General features: G+C 55.7%; 2 protein-coding genes across 2 annotated transcripts in view; one reads left to right on the top strand and one right to left on the bottom strand.

The window, feature by feature from the left end:
- LOC141917328 (uncharacterized) overlaps positions 1 to 21818 on the top strand; it is a 158452-nt gene that overhangs the window by 54136 nt on the left and 82498 nt on the right. The gene's annotated exons all lie outside the window — the stretch shown is intronic.
- LOC141917306 (tenascin-X-like) overlaps positions 1 to 21818 on the bottom strand; it is a 67547-nt gene that overhangs the window by 30219 nt on the left and 15510 nt on the right. The window contains exons 14-27 of the mRNA XM_074810415.1: positions 20345 to 20638; positions 17683 to 17976; positions 16853 to 17146; positions 16460 to 16555; positions 14999 to 15328; positions 13878 to 14171; positions 12529 to 12822; positions 10301 to 10591; positions 9344 to 9637; positions 8104 to 8397; positions 6180 to 6473; positions 3509 to 3802; positions 2687 to 2980; positions 834 to 1127 (exon numbers count right to left, since the gene is read on the bottom strand). Of these exons, the coding sequence (XP_074666516.1) occupies positions 834 to 1127; positions 2687 to 2980; positions 3509 to 3802; positions 6180 to 6473; positions 8104 to 8397; positions 9344 to 9637; positions 10301 to 10591; positions 12529 to 12822; positions 13878 to 14171; positions 14999 to 15328; positions 16460 to 16555; positions 16853 to 17146; positions 17683 to 17976; positions 20345 to 20638 (3951 nt within the window). The remainder of the gene's footprint in view (positions 1 to 833; positions 1128 to 2686; positions 2981 to 3508; positions 3803 to 6179; positions 6474 to 8103; positions 8398 to 9343; positions 9638 to 10300; positions 10592 to 12528; positions 12823 to 13877; positions 14172 to 14998; positions 15329 to 16459; positions 16556 to 16852; positions 17147 to 17682; positions 17977 to 20344; positions 20639 to 21818) is intronic.

Below are 21818 nucleotides of genomic sequence, written 5' to 3'. Positions count from 1 at the left end.
TCACACTAGTGCTGGTACAAGCCAGGATGCCATTAGCCTTCTTGGCCACCTGGGCACACTGCTGGCTCCTGTTCAGCTGTTTGTCAATGAGAACCCCCAGATCCTTCTCTTCCAGACAGCTCCAGCCACTCCTCCCCAAACCTGTAGCCACGCAGGGGGTTGTTGTGGCCCAAGGGCAGGACCTGGCACTTGCCCTTGTTGAAGCTCATCCCGTTGATGTTGGCCACCGATCCAACCCATCCAGGTCTCTCTGCAGACCCTCCCTGCCCTCGTGCAGATCGACTCTCCTGCTTCACTTGGTGTCATCTGCGACCTTACTGATGATACACTCTGTGTCCTTACCGAGATCATCAATAAAGGTGTTGAACAGAAATGTCCCAACACCGAGCCCTGAGGAACACCACTTGTGACCGGCCACCAGCTGGATTTAGCTCCATTGACCACCATCTGTCACTCCAATCAATTAATCCAACCATCCCTCGATGCACCCATTCAGGCAGCCTTCCATTCCTCCATCCAACCTTCATCCATCCCATAAGTAGCCAGTTCTCCATCCAATCAACAACCCGTGTGTTATTACATTCATCCTTCTAATCATGAATCCATCCATCCATGCATCCATCCTCAATCCATCCAACCCTCCATCCATCCATCTTTCCCTCCACCCCTCCAAACTTGTGTCCACCCAAACCTCCAGCCAGGCACCAGTCAGCGCCCAACACGTTCCCAATTCCCACAAGACTCAGGGCACCAGTTCAGGCCCTGTCCCAGCTCCTGCCCTGCTCCAAATCCAGACCAGAGGGGGCACAGATGGGGTCCACAGCCCCCCTCACCTGTGACAGCGTCGGTGGAGACGGGGCCCAGACGTTTCCGACCCCACAGCCCGTACAGGTTGAACTTGTAGCGGCGGGACGGTGACAGCCCCGGCACGGTCACCGTGCGCGAACCCCCGTCCACGGGCAGCACCTGGGGCTGGCCTTGGGCATCCCGGTACTGCACCGTGAAGGAGTCAAAGGTGCCCTCGGGGACGCTCCACTCCAGCTGCACGGAGTCGGGGCTCACGTGGGAGGCCGTGAGCTCGCCCAGGGTCGGCTGCAATGGGGGTTCCTCCTCCGGTTCAGCTGGAGCTGACACAGAGAGGGGACAGTGTAGGGGTGAACATCTGCACGTCCCTCCAAACATTCATCCATCCATTTCACTGCACACCCAGCCAGCCCATCACCCACCCATCAGCCGATCCAACCAACCACCCAAACACACCTCCAGCTCTCCGCCTCCTTCTCCACGCACCCACCCAGGTCTCCATCCCTCCCATCACCCTTTTCCATGAACAACCTTCCATCAGTCATCGCACGCATTCAGCTGGCCAACCATCCACTAACAGTGCCAGCTCCCACCCCACCACCCTGACCAGTCATCCACGTGCTTCTTATCAATTCATTCCACCCTCCACCAGTCTGTCCAGCCAGTCACGGGTACATCTCTCCCTCCCTCCATCCATCCCTTTCTCCATCCGAACACACTCTCGTCCATCCACACATTTCACTCACCGTTGCTCCATTTATCACCTCACTCAATCCTGCTCCCACCCTCCTTCCATCCACCCTTAACACTATTGAACCAATCAACCTTCCAACCCTACAGCCATCCACGTCCTTCCTCTCACCATCTCCCCATCGCCCCTTCCACCTCGTCCCCCACCCAGCTCACATCCTGCCCCAACCATACTCCCTCCCACTTGTTTTCCTCCACACATTCCATCCAGCCATTGCCTGTTTGATCTTCTGAGCATTACTCCAAGTCTTCCATCAATGCATCCATCCCTCCTTCAATGCATCCGTCCCTGCATCCATCCATCCATCCATCCTTCCATTAATACATTTTTTTTTCCTGCACTCACTTTTCCAGTCCATCCCTCCCATCAACCAATCAAACTGAACCGTTCATTTAAGCCTCCACCCAATCAGACATAAAACCACCCGTCCACCCGAGCACAAACCATCCATCCATCCAAATTAGATCCACCCACCAAATCCTGCCTCCACCAAACCCTCCAAACAACCATTCCAACTCTGAAATTTCTACAAATTCATCCATGCTCCATCCATCCATCCATCCATCTCATCATTCAACTGCTGAGCCACTCAGAAAATGACCCATCTCCACGTCCTTTGATGTAGCTCTTCGCCCATTTATCCATCTCTTTCTCTGTCCACGTATGCATTTTCTCTCCATCTCTCCTTCCAAAGGTCCATTTCTCCATAATCATCCTGGTTCCCATTCACCCACTCACCCATTCCCATGTTCCTTCCAGCATTCAGCAGCCCTTGGTTCTCTCCATTACCCTTCCCACCAGTGATCCCACCAACCATCAATCCCTCCATCCATCCTGCCATCAAGGCACCCTGACAGATGAAAACCAACAACCCTCCAACAGGTCCAACATCCCTCCAGGAGTCCACCCTTTCTCCCACCCTTCCCCCTAAGCCCATCTCCATACACCTCTGCACCAAAACATCCCTCCAGGCTCCTACCACGACCGCACCCATCCCTGCATCCAGCCCCCGTCAGCGCTCAGGAGATGTTCCAATGGACCAGGACCGGAAAGAGTCCTGCCCCAGCTTGTGCCACCACCCCAAACCCAGAGCCCCAGGAGGGAACAGATGGGGCCCACAGCCCCCCTCACCTGTGACGGCGTCGGTGGAGACGGGGCCCAGACGTTTCCGACCCCACATCCCGTACAGGTTGAACTTGTAGCGGCGGGACGGGGACAGCCCCGGCACGGTCACCGTGCGCAAACCCCCGTCCACGGGCAGCACCTGGGGCTGGCCTTGGGCATCCCGGTACTGCACCGTGAAGGAGTCAAAGGTGCCCTCGGGGACGCTCCACTCCAGCTGCACGGAGTCGGGGCTCACGTGGGAGGCCGTGAGCTCGCCCAGGATCGGCTGCGATGGGGGTTCCTCCTCTGGCTTGGCTGGAGCTGACACAGACAGGGGACAATGCAGGAGAGAAACACCCACACGTCCATCCAAACATCCATCTCTCGCTCCATTCATTCACACTCTCCTCCATCGCATCATCTCTCTGCCCGTCTGAGCCTTCAGCCATGCATTCTGGCCTCCATTCACCCCGGCTTCCATCCAGCCACTCTTCCATCCAGCCATTCATCCAGGCTTCCGTTCAAACCATCACCTGTCTTCACATCCATTGTTTTCTACCCAGCTGGCCATAAATCCAATCATCCATCCAACCCGGCATCCATTCAACCTCTCAGTTGTCCATCCATCCATCCATCCATCCATCCATCCATCCATCCATCCATCCATCTGTCCCTCCAGTCCTCCAACACTGAGTCCGCCCAAACCTCCAGCCAGCCCCCAGGCAGCAACCAACACGTTCCCGTTTCCAACCAGGATCATGACACACGCACAGGCCCTGTCCCAGATCCTGCCTGGCTCCACACCCCGAGCCCCAAGAGGGAACATATGGGGCCCAGAGGCCCCCTCACCTGTGATGGCGTCAGTGGAGACGGGGCCCAGACGTTTCCGACCCCACACCCCGTACAGGTTGAACTTGTAGCGGCGGGACGGGGACAGACCCGGCACGGTCACCGTGCGCAAACCCCCGTCCAAAGGCAGCACCTGGGGCTGGCCTTGGGCATCCCGGTACTGCACCGTGAAGGAGTCAAAGGTGCCCTCGGGGACGCTCCACTCCAGCTGCACGGAGTCGGGGCTCATGTGGGAGGCCGTGAGCTCGCCCAGGATCGGCTGCGATGGGGGTTCCTCCTCTGGCTCGGCTGGAGCTGACACACAGAGGGGACAAGGCTGAATATAAACTTTTTTGCAAGTGTTCATCCATTTGTCCGTCCGTCCGTCCATCCATACATCCATCCATACATCCAATAAACCACCCTCCAGCTATCAGTTCACTCCAGCATCCACCCACCTGCCCTTCCACCCATCCTTAACACCGTTCTACCCATCGCCCTTCCAGCCAGACACACACTGACCCTTCCGCTCACCATCTCTGTCCATTCATCCACCTCATCATCCAACCATCTCACACATCACCCAAACAAACAGTCTTCCTACACATTAATGTGGGTCTTGGTCAACATTTCATATCCCTTCTACCCATCCATCCATCCATGTCGTCATCAATCCTTTCATCCACCCACCAATGCCTTGGTCTATCTTTCCATGAAACCTTCTCTCGTTCCATCTGTCCATCCAACCACCTGTTCTCTCTGCATTATTCTACCCATCAGTCCTCAAATTCACTCCTCTACGCAGCTATTCCACCACCCTCCTCCATCCAAACATCCATTTCTCCAGGAAAAATCTGTTCAACCAGCAATCCTTCCAATGGAGCTGTTAACCAACCAGATACCATCATCCATGGATCCATCCATCCATCCATCCATCCATCCATCCATCCATCACTCCATTTCATGATCCCCCCTTCAACCGATCCAAGCAACCACCCAAACACACCTCCAGCTCTCCGCCTCCTTCTCCACACATCCACCCAGGGCTCCATCCCTCCCATCACCCTTTTCCATGAACAACCTTCCATCAGTCATGGCACGCATTCAGCTGGCCAACCAACCACTAACAGTGCCAGGTCCCACCCCACCATCCTGTCCACTCATCCACGTGCTTCTTATCAATTCATCTCTCCACCACTCTGTCCAGCCAGTCACGGGTCCATCTGTTCCCCCCCTCCTTCCATCCCTTTCTCTATCCAGCCACAGTCTCGTCCATCCACACATTTCACTCACAGAATCACAGAATCCTTCAGGTTGGACAAGACCCTCGGGACCATCGAGTCCAACCCTCAGTCTGACTCTAAAGTTCTCCCCTACCCCACATCCCCCCACAGCTCATCCAAACGGCCCTTAAACACACCCAGGGGTGGGGACTCCACCCCCTCCCTGGGCAGCCTATTCCACTCTCTGACCACTCTGTCGGGGAAACATTTTTCCCTCCTGTCCAGCCTGACCCTCCCCTGTTGCAGTTTCAAGCCGTTCCCTCTCGTTCTGTCACTAATTCCCTGGGAGCAGAGACCAGCCCCAAACTCTCCACAACGTCCTTTCAGGGAGCTGCAGAGAGTGATGAGGTCTCCCCTCCCCTTCTCCTCCTCACACTGAACAGCCCCAGCTCCTTCCATCGCTCCTCACAGGATTTATTCTCCAGCCCCTTCCCCAGCTCGTTGCCCTCCTCTGCCCTCGCTCCAGCACCTCGAGATCTCTCTGGGATTGAGGTGCCCAAACCTGGACACAACCCTCCAGGTGTGGCCTCACCAGTGCCGAGCACAGGGGGACTGTCACCTCCCTGTCCCTGCTGGTCACACTAGTGCTGGTACAAGCCAGGATGCCATTAGCCTTCTTGGCCACCTGGGCACACTGCTGGCTCCTGTTCAGCTGTTTGTCAATGAGAACCCCCAGATCCTTCTCTTCCAGACAGCTCCAGCCACACTTCCCTGAGCCTGTAGCCACGCAGGGGGCTGTTGTGGCCCAAGGGCAGGACCTGGCACTTGCCCTTGTTGAAGCTCATCCCGTTGATGTTGGCCACCGATCCAACCCATCCAGGTCTCTCTGCAGACCCTCCCTGTCCTCGTGCAGATCGACTCTCCTGCTTCACTTGGTGTCATCTGCGGCCTTACTGATGATACACTCTGTGTCCTTACCGAGATCATCAATAAAGGTGTTGAACAGAAATGTCCCAACACCGAGCCCTGAGGAACACCACTTGTGACCGGCTGCCAGCTGGATTTAGCTCCATTGACCACCATCTGTCACTCCAATCAATTAATCCAACCATCCCTCGATGCACCCATTCAGGCAGCCTTCCATTCCTCCATCCAACCTTCATCCATCCCATAAGTAGCCAGTTCTCCATCCAATCAACAACCCGTGTGTTATTACATTCATCCTTCTAATCATGAATCCATCCATCCATGCATCCATCCTCAATCCATCCAACCCTCCATCCATCCATCTTTCCCTCCACCCCTCCAAACTTGTGTCCACCCAAACCTCCAGCCAGGCACCAGTCAGCGCCCAACACGTTCCCAATTCCCACAAGACTCAGGGCACCAGTTCAGGCCCTGTCCCAGCTCCTGCCCTGCTCCAAATCCAGACCAGAGGGGGCACAGATGGGGTCCACAGCCCCCCTCACCTGTGACAGCGTCGGTGGAGACGGGGCCCAGACGTTTCCGACCCCACATCCCGTACAGGTTGAAATTGTAGCGGCGGGACGGTGACAGCCCCGGCACGGTCACCGTGCGTGAACCCCCGTCCACGGGCAGCACCTGGGGCTGGCCTTGGGCATCCCGGTACTGCACCGTGAAGGAGTCAAAGGTGCCCTCGGGGACGCTCCACTCCAGCTGCACGGAGTCGGGGCTCACGTGGGAGGCCGTGAGCTCGCCCAGGGTCGGCTGCAATGGGGGTTCCTCCTCCGGTTCAGCTGGAGCTGACACAGAGAGGGGACAGTCTAGGGGTGAACATCTGCACGTCCCTCCAAACATTCATCCATCCATTTCACTGCACACCCAGCCAGCCCATCACCCACCCATCAACCGATCCAACCAACCACCCAAACACACCTCCAGCTCTCCGCCTCCTTCTCCACGCACCCACCCAGGCCTCCATCCCTCCCATCACCCTTTTCCATGAACAACCTTCCATCAGTCATCGCACGCATTCAGCTGGCCAACCATCCACTAACAGTGCCAGCTCCCACCCCACCACCCTGACCAGTCATCCACGTGCTTCTTATCAATTCATTCATCCCTCCACCAGTCTGTCCAGCCAGTCACAGGTACATCTCTCCCTCCCTCCATCCATCCCTTTCTCCATCCGAACACACTCTCGTCCATCCACACATTTCACTCACCGTTGCTCCATTTATCACCTCACTCAATCCTGCTCCCACCCTCCTTCCATCCACCCTTAACACTATTGAACCAATCAACCTTCCAACCCTACAGCCATCCACGTCCTTCCTCTCAACATCTCCCCATCGCCCCTTCCACCTCATCCCCCACCCAGCTCACACCTTGCCCCAACCACACTCACTCCCACTTGTTTTCCACCACTCATTCCATCCAGCCATTACCCGTTTGATCCTCTGTGCGTTATGCCACAAAGTCTTCCATCAATGCATCCGTCCATCTGTCCACATGTCCATCCCTCCATCCATTCAATCACCCATCATTCCATGTGCCTTTTCCTTCACTTTGTTCTTTAATCTCTCCCTCCATTGAATGATCCAACCATCAAACCATTCAATTGATCCTCCAAAAAACAAGAAACTATCCCAACATCCATCCATCCATTTATCCTGCAATCCATCCCTCCATCCATCCATCCATCCATCCATCCATCCATCCATCCAATAAACCACCCTCCAGCTATCAGTTCATTCCAGCATCCACCCACCTGCCCTTCCACCCATCCTTAACATTGTTCTACCCATCACCCTTCCAGGCAGACACACACTGACCCTTCCGCTCATCATCTCTGTCCATTCATCCACCTCATCATCCAACCATCTCACATGTCGCCCAAGCAAACTGTCTCCCTGGTCATTCCGGCAGGTTCTGGTCACCCACGTCATCAACCATTCATTCATCCACATCTTCGTCTTTCCTTTCATCCACCCAATACCCTCAGTCTACCTCTCCATGAAACCTTCTCTCCCTCCAATACTCCGTCCAACCCCCCACTCTTCCAGCCATCCAATCACCCATATTTCCCTGCATTATTCCACCCATCAGTCCTTGAATCCAATCCTCTACCCAACTCTGCCACGACCCATCCTCCCACCCAAACACCCATTTCTCCGGGGAAAATCTTTTCAATCACGTAACCTTCCAAGGGACCTATTAACCAACCAGCCACCATCGTCCATCCGTCCGTCCGTCCGTCCATCCATCCATCCATCCCTCCCTCCCTTCATCCACCACTACTTCCACTGAGCCCCAATGTAGCACCCAACGGCTCTTTCTGTTTATGAAGAACCCAAGCGAGCCAGCACATGGCCTGCTGAAGCTCCACGCACTGCAAACCCATGGTCCATTGGGCGGCCACAGTCCCCTCACCTGTGACGGTGTCGGTGGAGACGGGGCCCAGACGTTTCCGACCCCACACCCCGTACAGGTTGAACTTGTAGCGGCGGGACGGTGACAGCCCCGGAACGGTCACCGTGCGCGAACCCCCGTCCACGAGCAGCACCTGGGGCTGGCCTTGGGCATCCCGGTACTGCACCGTGAAGGAGTCAAAGGTGCCCTCGGGGACGCTCCACTCCAGCTGCACGGAGTCAGAGGTGACATGAGGAGCCGTGAGCTCACCCAGGATCGGTTGAGTTGGTGGTTCCTCCTTCGGCTCGGAAGCAGCTACAATAGAGAGCACAAGGTAGGATATCGACATCGATGTGTTCATTCCTTTCTCCTTCCATCCATCCTTCTGTCCTTCCATCCATCCAATCACCCGTCTCTCCGTGCACCTTTCTCCAGGCATCACTCCTTCACTCCACTCCTCCAGTCAACCATCCAAACAACCACACGCTCCTTCATTCCTACAAACAAACACTCCTCCCACCACCAATCCCAACATCCATTCATCCAACAACCGTTCCATCCTGCCAACCAAATGTCTCTCCACGCAACCATCCCATCACACATCCAGGCCACAAACCAAACACATTTGCAACCACAGAACGTCACGATCACAGAGGTGGAAAAGACCCTTAAGATCATCGAGTCCAGCCATTGACCCAACACTGCCAAGGCCACCACTAATACATGTCCCTCAGCACCACATCTACATGGCTTTTAAAGCCCCCCGGGATGGTGACCCCCCCCTTCCCCAGGCAGCCTCTTCCAGTCAGTGACAACACTTTCCAGGAAGACATTTTTCCTCATATCCAAACTAAACCTTCTTAGCACAACCAGAGGCTGTTTCCTCACAGGACTTGTGCTCCACACCCTTCACCAGATTCGTTGCTCTTCTCTGGATGAGCTCCAGCACCTCAGTGTCTTTCTTGGAGTGAGGGCCCCATCCCACAGTCTATCCAACCATCCATCCATCCATCTATCCATCCATCCATCCACCCATCCATCCATCCCTCCTCAATCAATCCAAACCTCCATCCATCCATCTGTGCCTCCAGTCTACCAACCTTGAGTCCACCCAAACCTCCAGCCAGCCCCCACGCAGCGACCAACACGTTTCCCATTTCCAACCAGGATCACGACACACGCACAGGCCCTGTCCCAGCTCCTGCCCTGCTCCACACCCAGAGCCCCAAGAGGGAACAGATGGGGCCCACAGCCCCCTCACCTGTGACAGCGTCGGTGGAGATGGGGCCCAGACGTTTCCGACCCCACACCCCGTACAGGTTGAACTTGTAGCGGCGGGACGGGGACAGCCCCGGCACGGTCACCGTGCGTGAGCCCCCATCCACGGGCAGCACCTGGGGCTGGCCTTGGGCATCCCGGTACTGCACCGTGAAGGAGTCAAAGGTGCCCTCGGGGACGCTCCACTCCAGCTGCACGGAGTCGGGGCTCACGTGGGAGGCCGTGAGCTCGCCCAGGATCGGCTGCGATGGGGGTTTCTCCTCCGGCTCAGCTGGAGCTGACAGAGACAGGGGACAATGCAGGAGAGAAACACCCACACGTCCATCCAAACATCCATCTCTCGCTCCATTCATTCACGCTCTCCTCCATCGCATCATCTCTCTGCCCGTCTGAGCCTTCAGCCATGCATTCTGGCCTCCATTCACCCCGGCTTCCATCCAGCCACTCTTCCATCCAGCCATTCATCCAGGCTTCCATTCAAACCATCACCTGTCTTCACATCCATTGTTTTCTACCCAGCTGGCCATAAATCCAATCATCCATCCAACCCGGCATCCATTCAACCTCTCGGTTGTCCATCCATCCATCCATCCATCCATCCATCCATCCATCCATCCGTCCTTCCTTCCTTCCACACATCCATCCATGCACACATCCAACCTTTCTGTCACCCAGAAAAACACAAATTCATCCAAGTACCCACCTGTCCGTCCGTCCATCCCTCTATCCTCAATCCATCCAACCCTCCATCCATATATCTCTCTGTTGTTTCCTCCAACCTTGAGTCTGCCCAAACCTCCAGCCAGCCCCCACGCAGCGACCAACACGTTCCCATTTCCCACAAGACCCACGGCACCAGCACAGGCCCTGTCCCGCCTCCTGCTCTGCTCCACACCCAGAGCCCCAAGAGGGAACAGATGGGGCCCACAGGCCCCCTCACCTGTGACGGCATCCGTGGAGACGGGGCCCAGACGTTTCCGACCCCACACCCCGTACAGGTTGAACTTGTAGCGGCGGGACGGGGACAGCCCCGGCACGGTCACCGTGCGCGAAACCCCGTCCACGGGCAGCGCCTGGGGCTGGCCTTGGGCATCCCGGTACTGCACCGTGAAGGAGTCAAAGGTGCCCTTGGGGACGCTCCACTCCAGCTGCACGGAGTCAGAGGTGACATGAGGAGCCGTGAGCTCGCCCAGGATCGGTTGAGTTGGTTCCTTCTCCGGCTCGGAAGCAGCTACAATAGAGAGCACAAGGTAGGATATCGACATCGATGCGTTCATTCCTTTCTCCTTCCATCCATCCTCTCTCTGTCCTTCCATCCATCCAATCACCCGTCTCTCCGTGCACCTTTCTCCAGGCATCACTCCTTCACTCCACTCCTCCAGTCAACCATCCAAACAACCACACGCTCCTTCATTCCTACAAACAAACACTCCTCCCACCACCAATCCCAACATCCATTCATCCAACAACCGTTCCATCCTGCCAACCAAATGTCTCTCCACGCAACCATCCCATCACACATCCACGCCACAAACGAAACACATTTGCAACCACAGAACCTCACAATCACGGAGGTGGCAAACACCCTTAATATCATCGAGTCCAGCCATTGACCCAACACTGCCAAGGCCACCACTAACCCATGTCCCTCAGCACCACCTCTACACGACTTTTAAATCCCCCCAGGATGGTGACCCCCCCTTTCCTGGGCAGCCTCTTCCAGTCACTGACAACTCTTTCCAGGAAGACATTTTTCCTCATATCCAACTTAAACCTCCCTGGGCACAACCAGATGCTGTTTCCTCTTGTCCAGTCACTTGTTACCTGGGAGAAGAGACTGACCCCCACCTCACTCCACCCTCCTCTCAGGGAGTTGTGGAGAGTGATGAGGTCTCCCCTCAGCCTCCGTTTTCTTCAGGTGAACCCACCCCAGGTCCCTCAGTGGCTCCTCACAGGACTTGTGCTCCACACGCTTCACCAGCTTCGTTGCTCTTCTCTGGATGCGCTCCAGATCCTCAGTGTCTTTCTTGGAGTGAGGGGCCCATCCCACAGTCCATCCAACCATCCATCCCACCATCCATCCATCTATCCATCCATCCATCCATCCACCCATCCATCCATCCCTCAGTCACGGAATTCATGGATGCATTGAACCTCCCATCCACCCTTCAGCCATCTATCACCTCAGGCAACCAATTGGATATCTGCCCAAACTTCCATCTACCCTTCCAACCCAATGTCCCATCCATCCATCCATCCATCCATCCATCCATCCATCCATCCATCCTTCCAAAATTCCACTGCCCATCCACTCAGTCGTGCCTCCATTCATCCATTCAAACCACCATTCCAACTCTGAAATTTCTACAAATTCATCCATGCTCCAGCCAGCCAGGAATCCCAACATCTAGACACGCTTCCAGTAATTCATCTGTCAATCCAACCAGCCAGCCACCCAGACACAAGACACCCTTCCAATCAAACATCTCTCTGTCCATTCATCCAGTCAACCAGCCAAATATCCTGATGGCCAACCTAGCATCCATCCATCCATCCATCCATCCATCCATCCATCCATCCATCTCATCATTCAACTGCTGAGCCACTCAGAAAATGACCCATCTCCACGTCCTTTGATGTAGCTCTTTGCCCGCCCATACGTTCATCCATACATTTATCCATCTCTTTCTCTGTCCACGTATCCATTTTCTCTCCATCTCTCCTTCCAAAGGTCCATTTCTCCATAATCATCCTGGTTCCCATTCACCCACTCACCCATTCCCATGTTCCTTCCAGCATTCAGCAGCCCTTGGTTCTCTCCATTACCCTTCCCACCAGTGATCCCACCAACCATCAATCCCTCCATCCATCCTGCCATCAAGGCACCCTGACAGATGACAACCAACAACCCTCCAACAGGTCCAACATCCCTCCAGGAGTCCACCCTTTCTCCCACCCTTCCCCCTAAGCCCCTCTCCACACACCTCTGCACCAAAACATCCCTCCAGACTCCTACAACGACCACACCCATCCCTGCATCCAGCCCCCGTCAGTGCTCGGGAGACGTTCCAATGGACCAGGACCAGCACGAGTCCTGCCCCAGCTTGTGCCACCACCTCAAACCCAGAGCCCAGAGGGGACACAGATGGGGCCCACAGCCCCCCTCACCTGTGACGGCATCCGTGGAGACGGGGCCCAGACGTTTCCGACCCCACACCCCGTACAGGTTGAACTTGTAGCGGCGGGACGGTGACAGCCCCGGCACGGTCACCGTGCGCAAACCCCCGTCCATGGGCAGCACCTGGGGCTGGCCTTGGGCATCCCGGTACTGCACCGTGAAGGAGTCAAAGGTGCCCTTGGGGACGCTCCACTCCAGCTGCACGGAGTCAGAGGCGACATGAGGAGCCGTGAGCTCGCCCAGGATCGGTTGAGTTGGTGGTTCCTTCTCCGGCTCGGAAGCAGCTACAATAGAGAGCACAAGGTAGGATATCGACATCGATGCGTTCATTCCTTTCTCCTTCCATCCATCCTCTCTCTGTCCTTCCATCCATCCAATCACCCGTCTCTCCGTGCACCTTTCTCCAGGCATCACTCCTTCACTCCACTCCTCCAGTCAACCATCCAAACAACCACACGCTCCTTCATTCCTACAAACAAACACTCCTCCCACCACCAATCCCAACATCCATTCATCCAACAACCGTTCCATCCTGCCAACCAAATGTCTCTCCACGCAACCATCCCATCACACATCCACGCCACAAACGAAACACATTTGCAACCACAGAACGTCACGATCACAGAGGTGGAAAAGACCCTTAAGATCATCGAGTCCAGCCATTGACCCAACACTGCCAAGGCCACCACTAACCCATGTCCCTCAGCACCACCTCTACACGGCTTTTAAATCCCCCCAGGATGGTGACTCCCTGATTCCCCGGGCAGCCTCTTCCAGTCAGTGACAACCCTTTCTGCAAAGATATTTTTCCTCAAATCCACCCTAAATATTTCCCTGAAACCTCCGGAGGCTGTTTCCTCTCATCTAGTCACTTGTTACCTTGGAGAAGAGAGTAACCCCCACCTCTCTGCACCCTCCTTTCAGGAAGTTGCAGAGAGCGATGAAGTCTCCCCTCAGCCTCCTTTTCTCCAGGCGAAACCACCCCACGTCCCTCAGCGGCTTCTCACAGGACTTGTGCTCCAGACCCTGCAGCAGCTTCGTTGCTCTTCTCTGGATGCTCTCCAGCTCCTCAGTGTCTTTCTTGGAGTGAGCGGCCCATCCCACAGTCCATCCAACCATCCATCCACCATCCACCTACCCAAGCATCCATCCATCCATCTGTCCCTCCATCCCTACAACCCTACATCCACGCAAACCTCCATCCAGCGCCCAGGCAGTCCCCAACACATTCCCATTTCCCACAAGGCCCACGGCACCAATTCAGGCCCTGTCCCAGCTCCTGCCCTGCTCCAAATCCGGACCCCAGAGAGGACACAGATGGGGCCCACAGCCCCCTCACCTGTGACGGCATCCGTGGAGATGGGGCCCAGACTTTTCCGACCCCACACCCCGTACAGGTTGAACTTGTAGCGGTGGGATGGTGACAGCCCCGGCACGGTCACCGTGCGTGAACCCCCGTCCACGGGCAGCACCTGGGGCTGGCCTTGGGCATCCCGGTACTGCACCGTGAAGGAGTCAAAGGTGCCCTCGGGGACGCTCCACTCCAGCTGCACGGAGTCGGGGCTCACGTGGGAGGCTGTGAGCTCACCCAGGGTCGGCTGCGATGGGGGTTCCTCCTCTGGCTCGGCTGGAGCTGACACAGAGAGCAGAAAGTGTACGGCATGAACCCCTACATGTTTGATTGTTCAACCATCCATCCATCCATCCATCCATCCATCCATCCATCCATCCATCCAATAAACCACCCTCCAGCTATCAGTTCATTCCAGCATCCACCCACCTGCCCTTCCACCCATCCTTAACACTGTTCTACCCATCACCCTTCCAGGCAGAGACACACTGACCCTTCCGCTCACCATCTCTTTCCATTCATCCACCTCATCATCCAACCATCTCACACGTCGCCCAAGCAAACTGTCTCCCTGGTCATTCCGGCAGGTTCTGGTCACCCACGTCATCAACCATTCATTCATCCACATCTTCGTCTTTCCTTTCATCCACCCAATACCCTCAGTCTACCTCTCCATGAAACCTTCTCTCCCTATGTTTCTCCTTCCAACCCCCCACTCTTCCAGCCATCCAATCACCCATATTTCCCTGCATTATTCCACCCATCAGTCCTTGAATCCAATCCTCTACCCAACTCTGCCACGACCCATCCTCCCACCCAAACACCCATTTCTCAGGGGAAAATCTTTTCAATCACGTAACCTTCCAATGGACATATTAAACCAATCAGCCACCATCGTCCATCCGTCCGTCCATCCATCCATCCATCCATCCATCCATCCATCCATCCATCCCTCCCTCCCTTCACCCACACATCCTTCCACTGATGCCCAATGTAGCACCCAACAGCTCTTTCCATTTACAAAGAACCCAAGCGACTCAGCACATGGCCTGCTGAAGCTCCACCCACTGCAAACTAGTGCTCCATTGGGCAGCCACAGCCCCCCTCACCTGTGACGGCGTCAGTGGAGACGGGGCCCAGACGTTTCCGACCCCACACCCCGTACAGGTTGAACTTGTAGCGGCGCGACGGTGACAGCCCCGGCACGGTCACCGTGCGCGAACCCCCGTCCACGGGCAGCACCTGGGGCTGGCCTTGGGCATCCCGGTACTGCACCGTGAAGGAGTCAAAGGTGCCCTCGGGGACGCTCCACTCCAGCTGCACGGAGTCGGGGCTCACGTGGGAGGCCGTGAGCTCGCCCAGGGTCGGCTGCAATGGGGGTTCCTCCTCTGGCTCGGCGGCAGCTGACACAGAGAGGGGACAGTGTAGGGTGTGAACATCTGCACGTCCCTCCAAACATTCATCCATCAATTTCTCCATCCACCCACCCAGCCCATCAACCACTCATCAACCGATCCAACCAACCACCCAAACACACCTCCAGCTCTCCGCCTCCTTCTCCACGCACCCACCCAGGCCTCCATCCCTCCCATCAACCTTTTCCATGAACAACCTTCCATCAGTCATCGCACGCATTCAGCCGGCCAACCAATCACTAACAGTGCCAGCTCCCACCCCACCAGCCTGTCCACTCATCCACGTGCTTCTTATCAATTCATTCATCCCTCCACCAGTCTGTCCAGCCAGTCACGGGTCCATCTCTCCCTCCCTCCCTCCATCCCTTTCTCCATCCAACCACAGTCTCGTCCATCCACACATTTCACTCACCGTTGCTCCATTTATCACCTCACTCAATCCTGCTCCCACCCTCCTTCCATCCACCCTTAACACTATTGAACCAATCAACCTTCCAACCCTACAGCCATCCACGTCCTTCCTCTCACCATCTCCCCATCGCCCCTTCCACCTCGTCCCCCACCCAGCTCACATCCTGCCCCAACCATACTCCCTCCCACTTGTTTTCCTCCACACATTCCATCCAGCCATTGCCTGTTTGATCTTCTGAGCATTACTCCAAGTCTTCCATCAATGCATCCATCCCTCCTTCAATGCATCCGTCCCTGCATCCATCCATCCATCCATCCTTCCATTAATACATTTTTTTTTCCTGCACTCACTTTTCCAGTCCATCCCTCCCATCAACCAATCAAACTGAACCGTTCATTTAAGCCTCCACCCAATCAGACATAAAACCACCCGTCCACCCGAGCACAAACCATCCATCCATCCAAATTAGATCCACCCACCAAATCCTGCCTCCACCAAACCCTCCAAACAACCATTCCAACTCTGAAATTTCTACAAATTCATCCATGCTCCATCCATCCATCCATCCATCTCATCATTCAACTGCTGAGCCACTCAAAAAATGACCCATCTCCACGTCCTTTGATGTAGCTCTTCGCCCATTTATCCATCTCTTTCTCTGTCCACGTATGCATTTTCTCTCCATCTCTCCTTCCAAAGGTCCATTTCTCCATAATCATCCTGGTTCCCATTCACCCACTCACCCATTCCCATGTTCCTTCCAGCATTCAGCAGCCCTTGGTTCTCTCCATTACCCTTCCCACCAGTGATCCCACCAACCATCAATCCCTCCATCCATCCTGCCATCAAGGCACCCTGACAGATGACAACCAACAACCCTCCAACAGGTCCAACATCCCTCCAGGAGTCCACCCTTTCTCCCACCCTTCCCCCTAAGCCCATCTCCATACACCTCTGCACCAAAACATCCCTCCAGGCTCCTACCACGACCGCACCCATCCCTGCATCCAGCCCCCGTCAGCGCTCAGGAGATGTTCCAATGGACCAGGACCGGAAAGAGTCCTGCCCCAGCTTGTGCCACCACCCCAAACCCAGAGCCCCAGGAGGGAACAGATGGGGCCCACAGCCCCCCTCACCTGTGACGGCGTCGGTGGAGACAGGGCCCAGACGTTTCCGACCCCACATCCCGTACAGGTTGAACTTGTAGCGGCGGGACGGGGACAGACCCGGCACGGTCACCGTGCGCAAACCCCCGTCCACGGGCAGCACCTGGGGCTGGCCTTGGGCATCCCGGTACTGCACCGTGAAGGAGTCAAAGGTGCCCTCGGGGACGCTCCACTCCAGCTGCACGGAGTCGGGGCTCACGTGGGAGGCCGTGAGCTCGCCTAGGATCGGCTGCGATGGGGGTTCCTCCTCTGGCTTGGCTGGAGCTGACACAGACAGGGGACAATGCAGGAGAGAAACACCCACACGTCCATCCAAACATCCATCTCTCGCTCCATTCATTCACACTCTCCTCCATCGCATCATCTCTCTGCCCGTCTGAGCCTTCAGCCATGCATTCTGGCCTCCATTCACCCCGGCTTCCATCCAGCCACTCTTCCATCCAGCCATTCATCCAGGCTTCCGTTCAAACCATCACCTGTCTTCACATCCATTGTTTTCTACCCAGCTGGCCATAAATCCAATCATCCATCCAACCCGGCATCCATTCAACCTCTCAGTTGTCCATCCATCCATCCATCCATCCATCCATCCATCCATCCATCCATCCATCCATCCATCTGTCCCTCCAGTCCTCCAACATTGAGTCCGCCCAAACCTCCAGCCAGCCCCCAGGCAGCAACCAACATGTTCCCGTTTCCAACCAGGATCATGACACACGCACAGGCCCTGTCCCAGATCCTGCCTAGCTCCACACCCCGAGCCCCAAGAGGGAACATATGGGGCCCAGAGGCCCCCTCACCTGTGATGGCGTCAGTGGAGACGGGGCCCAGACGTTTCCGACCCCACACCCCGTACAGGTTGAACTTGTAGCGGCGGGACGGGGACAGACCCGGCACGGTCACCGTGCGCAAACCCCCGTCCAAAGGCAGCACCTGGGGCTGGCCTTGGGCATCCCGGTACTGCACCGTGAAGGAGTCAAAGGTGCCCTCGGGGACGCTCCACTCCAGCTGCACGGAGTCGGGGCTCATGTGGGAGGCCGTGAGCTCGCCCAGGATCGGCTGCGATGGGGGTTCCTCCTCTGGCTCGGCTGGAGCTGACACACAGAGGGGACAAGGCTGAATATAAACTTTTTTGCAAGTGTTCATCCATTTGTCCGTCCATCCATCCATCCATCCATCCATCCATCCATCCAATAAACCACCCTCCAGCTATCAGTTCACTCCAACATCCACCCACCTGCCCTTCCACCCATCCTTAACACCGTTCTACCCATCACCCTTCCAGCCAGACACACACTGACCCTTCCGCTCACCATCTCTGTCCATTCATCCACCTCATCATCCAACCATCTCACACATCACCCAAACAAACAGTCTTCCTACACATTAATGTGGGTCTTGGTCAACATTTCACATCCATCCATCCATGTCGTCATCAATCCTTTCATCCACCCACCAATGCCTTGGTCTATCTTTCCATGAAACCTTCTCTCGTTCCATCTGTCCATCCAACCACCTGTTCTCTCTGCATTATTCTACCCATCAGTCCTCAAATTCACTCCTCTACGCAGCTATTCCACCACCCTCCTCCATCCAAACATCCATTTCTCCAGGAAAAATCTGTTCAACCAGCAATCCTTCCAATGGAGCTGTTAACCAACCAGATACCATCATCCATGGATCCATCCATCCATCCATCCATCCATCCATCCATCCATCCATCACTCCATTTCATGATCCCCCCTTCAACCGATCCAAGCAACCACCCAAACACACCTCCAGCTCTCCGCCTCCTTCTCCACACATCCACCCAGGGCTCCATCCTTCCCATCACCCTTTTCCATGAACAACCTTCCATCAGTCATGGCACGCATTCAGCTGGCCAACCAACCACTAACAGTGCCAGGTCCCACCCCACCATCCTGTCCACTCATCCACGTGCTTCTTATCAATTCATCTCTTCACCACTCTGTCCAGCCAGTCACGGGTCCATCTGTTCCCCCCCTCCTTCCATCCCTTTCTCTATCCAGCCACAGTCTCGTCCATCCACACATTTCACTCACAGAATCACAGAATCCTTCAGGTTGGACAAGACCCTCGGGACCATCGAGTCCAACCCTCAGTCTGACTCTAAAGTTCTCCCCTACCCCACATCCCCCCACAGCTCATCCAAACGGCCCTTAAACACACCCAGGGGTGGGGACTCCACCCCCTCCCTGGGCAGCCTATTCCACTCTCTGACCACTCTGTCGGGGAAACATTTTTCCCTCCTGTCCAGCCTGACCCTCCCCTGTTGCAGTTTCAAGCCGTTCCCTCTCGTTCTCTCACTAATTCCCTGGGAGCAGAGACCAGCCCCAACCTCTCCACAACGTCCTTTCAGGGAGCTGCAGAGAGTGATGAGGTCTCCCCTCCCCTTCTCCTCCTCACACTGAACAGCCCCAGCTCCTTCCATCGCTCCTCACAGGATTTATTCTCCAGCCCCTTCCCCAGCTCGTTGCCCTCCTCTGCCCTCGCTCCAGCACCTCGAGATCTCTCTGGGATTGAGGTGCCCAAACCTGGACACAACCCTCCAGGTGTGGCCTCACCAGTGCAGAGCACTGGGGGACTGTCACCTCCCTGTCCCTGCTGGTCACACTAGTGCTGGTACAAGCCAGGATGCCATTAGCCTTCTTGGCCACCTGGGCACACTGCTGGCTCCTGTTCAGCTGTTTGTCAATGAGAACCCCCAGATCCTTCTCTTCCAGACAGCTCCAGCCACTCCTCCCCAAGCCTGTAGCCACGCAGGGGGTTGTTGTGGCCCAAGGGCAGGACCTGGCACTTGCCCTTGTTGAAGCTCATCCCGTTGATGTTGGCCACCGATCCAACCCATCCAGGTCTCTCTGCAGACCCTCCCTGTCCTCGTGCAGATCGACTCTCCTGCTTCACTTGGTGTCATCTGCGACCTTACTGATGATACACTCTGTGTCCTTACCGAGATCATCAATAAAGGTGTTGAACAGAAATGTCCCAACACCGAGCCCTGAGGAACACCACTTGTGACCGGCCACCAGCTGGATTTAGCTCCATTGACCACCATCTGTCACTCCAATCAATTAATCCAACCATCCCTCGATGCACCCATTCAGGCAGCCTTCCATTCCTCCATCCAACCTTCATCCATCCCATAAGTAGCCAGTTCTCCATCCAATCAACAACCCGTGTGTTATTACATTCATCCTTCTAATCATGAATCCATCCATCCATGCATCCATCCTCAATCCATCCAACCCTCCATCCATCCATCTTTCCCTCCACCCCTCCAAACTTGTGTCCACCCAAACCTCCAGCCAGGCACCAGTCAGCGCCCAACACGTTCCCAATTCCCACAAGACTCAGGGCAGCAGTTCAGGCCCTGTCCCAGCTCCTGCCCTGCTCCAAATCCAGACCAGAGGGGGCACAGATGGGGTCCACAGCCCCCCTCACCTGTGACAGCGTCGGTGGAGACGGGGCCCAGACGTTTCCGACCCCACATCCCGTACAGGTTGAACTTGTAGCGGCGGGATGGTGACAGCCCCGGCACGGTCACCGTGCGCGAACCCCCGTCCACGGGCAGCACCTGGGGCTGGCCTTGGGCATCCCGGTACTGCACCGTGAAGGAGTCAAAGGTGCCCTCGGGGACGCTCCACTCCAGCTGCACGGAGTCGGGGCTCACGTGGGAGGCCGTGAGCTCGCCCAGGGTCGGCTGCGATGGGGGTTCCTCCTCCGGTTCAGCTGGAGCTGACACAGAGAGGGGACAGTGTAGGGGTGAACATCTGCACGTCCCTCCAAACATTCATCCATCCATTTCACTGCACACCCAGCCAGCCCATCACCCACCCATCAACCGATCCAACCAACCACCCAAACACACCTCCAGCTCTCCGCCTCCTTCTCCACGCACCCACCCAGGCCTCCATCCCTCCCATCACCCTTTTCCATGAACAACCTTCCATCAGTCATCGCACGCATTCAGCTGGCCAACCATCCACTAACAGTGCCAGCTCCCACCCCACCACCCTGACCAGTCATCCACGTGCTTCTTATCAATTCATTCCACCCTCCACCAGTCTGTCCAGCCAGTCACGGGTACATCTCTCCCTCCCTCCATCCATCCCTTTCTCCATCCGAACACACTCTCGTCCATCCACACATTTCACTCACCGTTGCTCCATTTATCACCTCACTCAATCCTGCTCCCACCCTCCTTCCATCCACCCTTAACACTATTGAACCAATCAACCTTCCAACCCTACAGCCATCCACGTCCTTCCTCTCAACATCTCCCCATCGCTCCTTCCACCTCATCCCCCACCCAGCTCACACCTTGCCCCAACCACACTCACTCCCACTTGTTTTCCACCACTCATTCCATCCAGCCATTACCCGTTTGATCCTCTGTGCGTTATGCCACAAAGTCTTCCATCAATGCATCCGTCCATCTGTCCACATGTCCATCCCTCCATCCATTCAATCACCCATCATTCCATGTGCCTTTTCCTTCACTTTGTTCTTTAATCTCTCCCTCCATTGAATGATCCAACCATCAAACCATTCAATTGATCCTCCAAAAAACAAGAAACTATCCCAACATCCATCCATCCATTTATCCTGCAATCCATCCCTCCCTCCCTCCCTCCATCCATCCATCCATCCATCCATCCATCCATCCATCCATCCAATAAACCACCCTCCAGCTATCAGTTCATTCCAGCATCCACCCACCTGCCCTTCCACCCATCCTTAACATTGTTCTACCCATCACCCTTCCAGGCAGACACACACTGACCCTTCCGCTCATCATCTCTGTCCATTCATCCACCTCATCATCCAACCATCTCACATGTCGCCCAAGCAAACTGTCTCCCTGGTCATTCCGGCAGGTTCTGGTCACCCACGTCATCAACCATTCATTCATCCA

This window comes from Strix aluco, chromosome 37 (genome assembly GCF_031877795.1).
Source record: "Strix aluco isolate bStrAlu1 chromosome 37, bStrAlu1.hap1, whole genome shotgun sequence".
NCBI lineage: Eukaryota > Metazoa > Chordata > Aves > Strigiformes > Strigidae > Strix > Strix aluco.
Note: the sequence above shows the minus strand (reverse complement) of the source record. Positions and strands in the feature narration are given on the sequence as shown.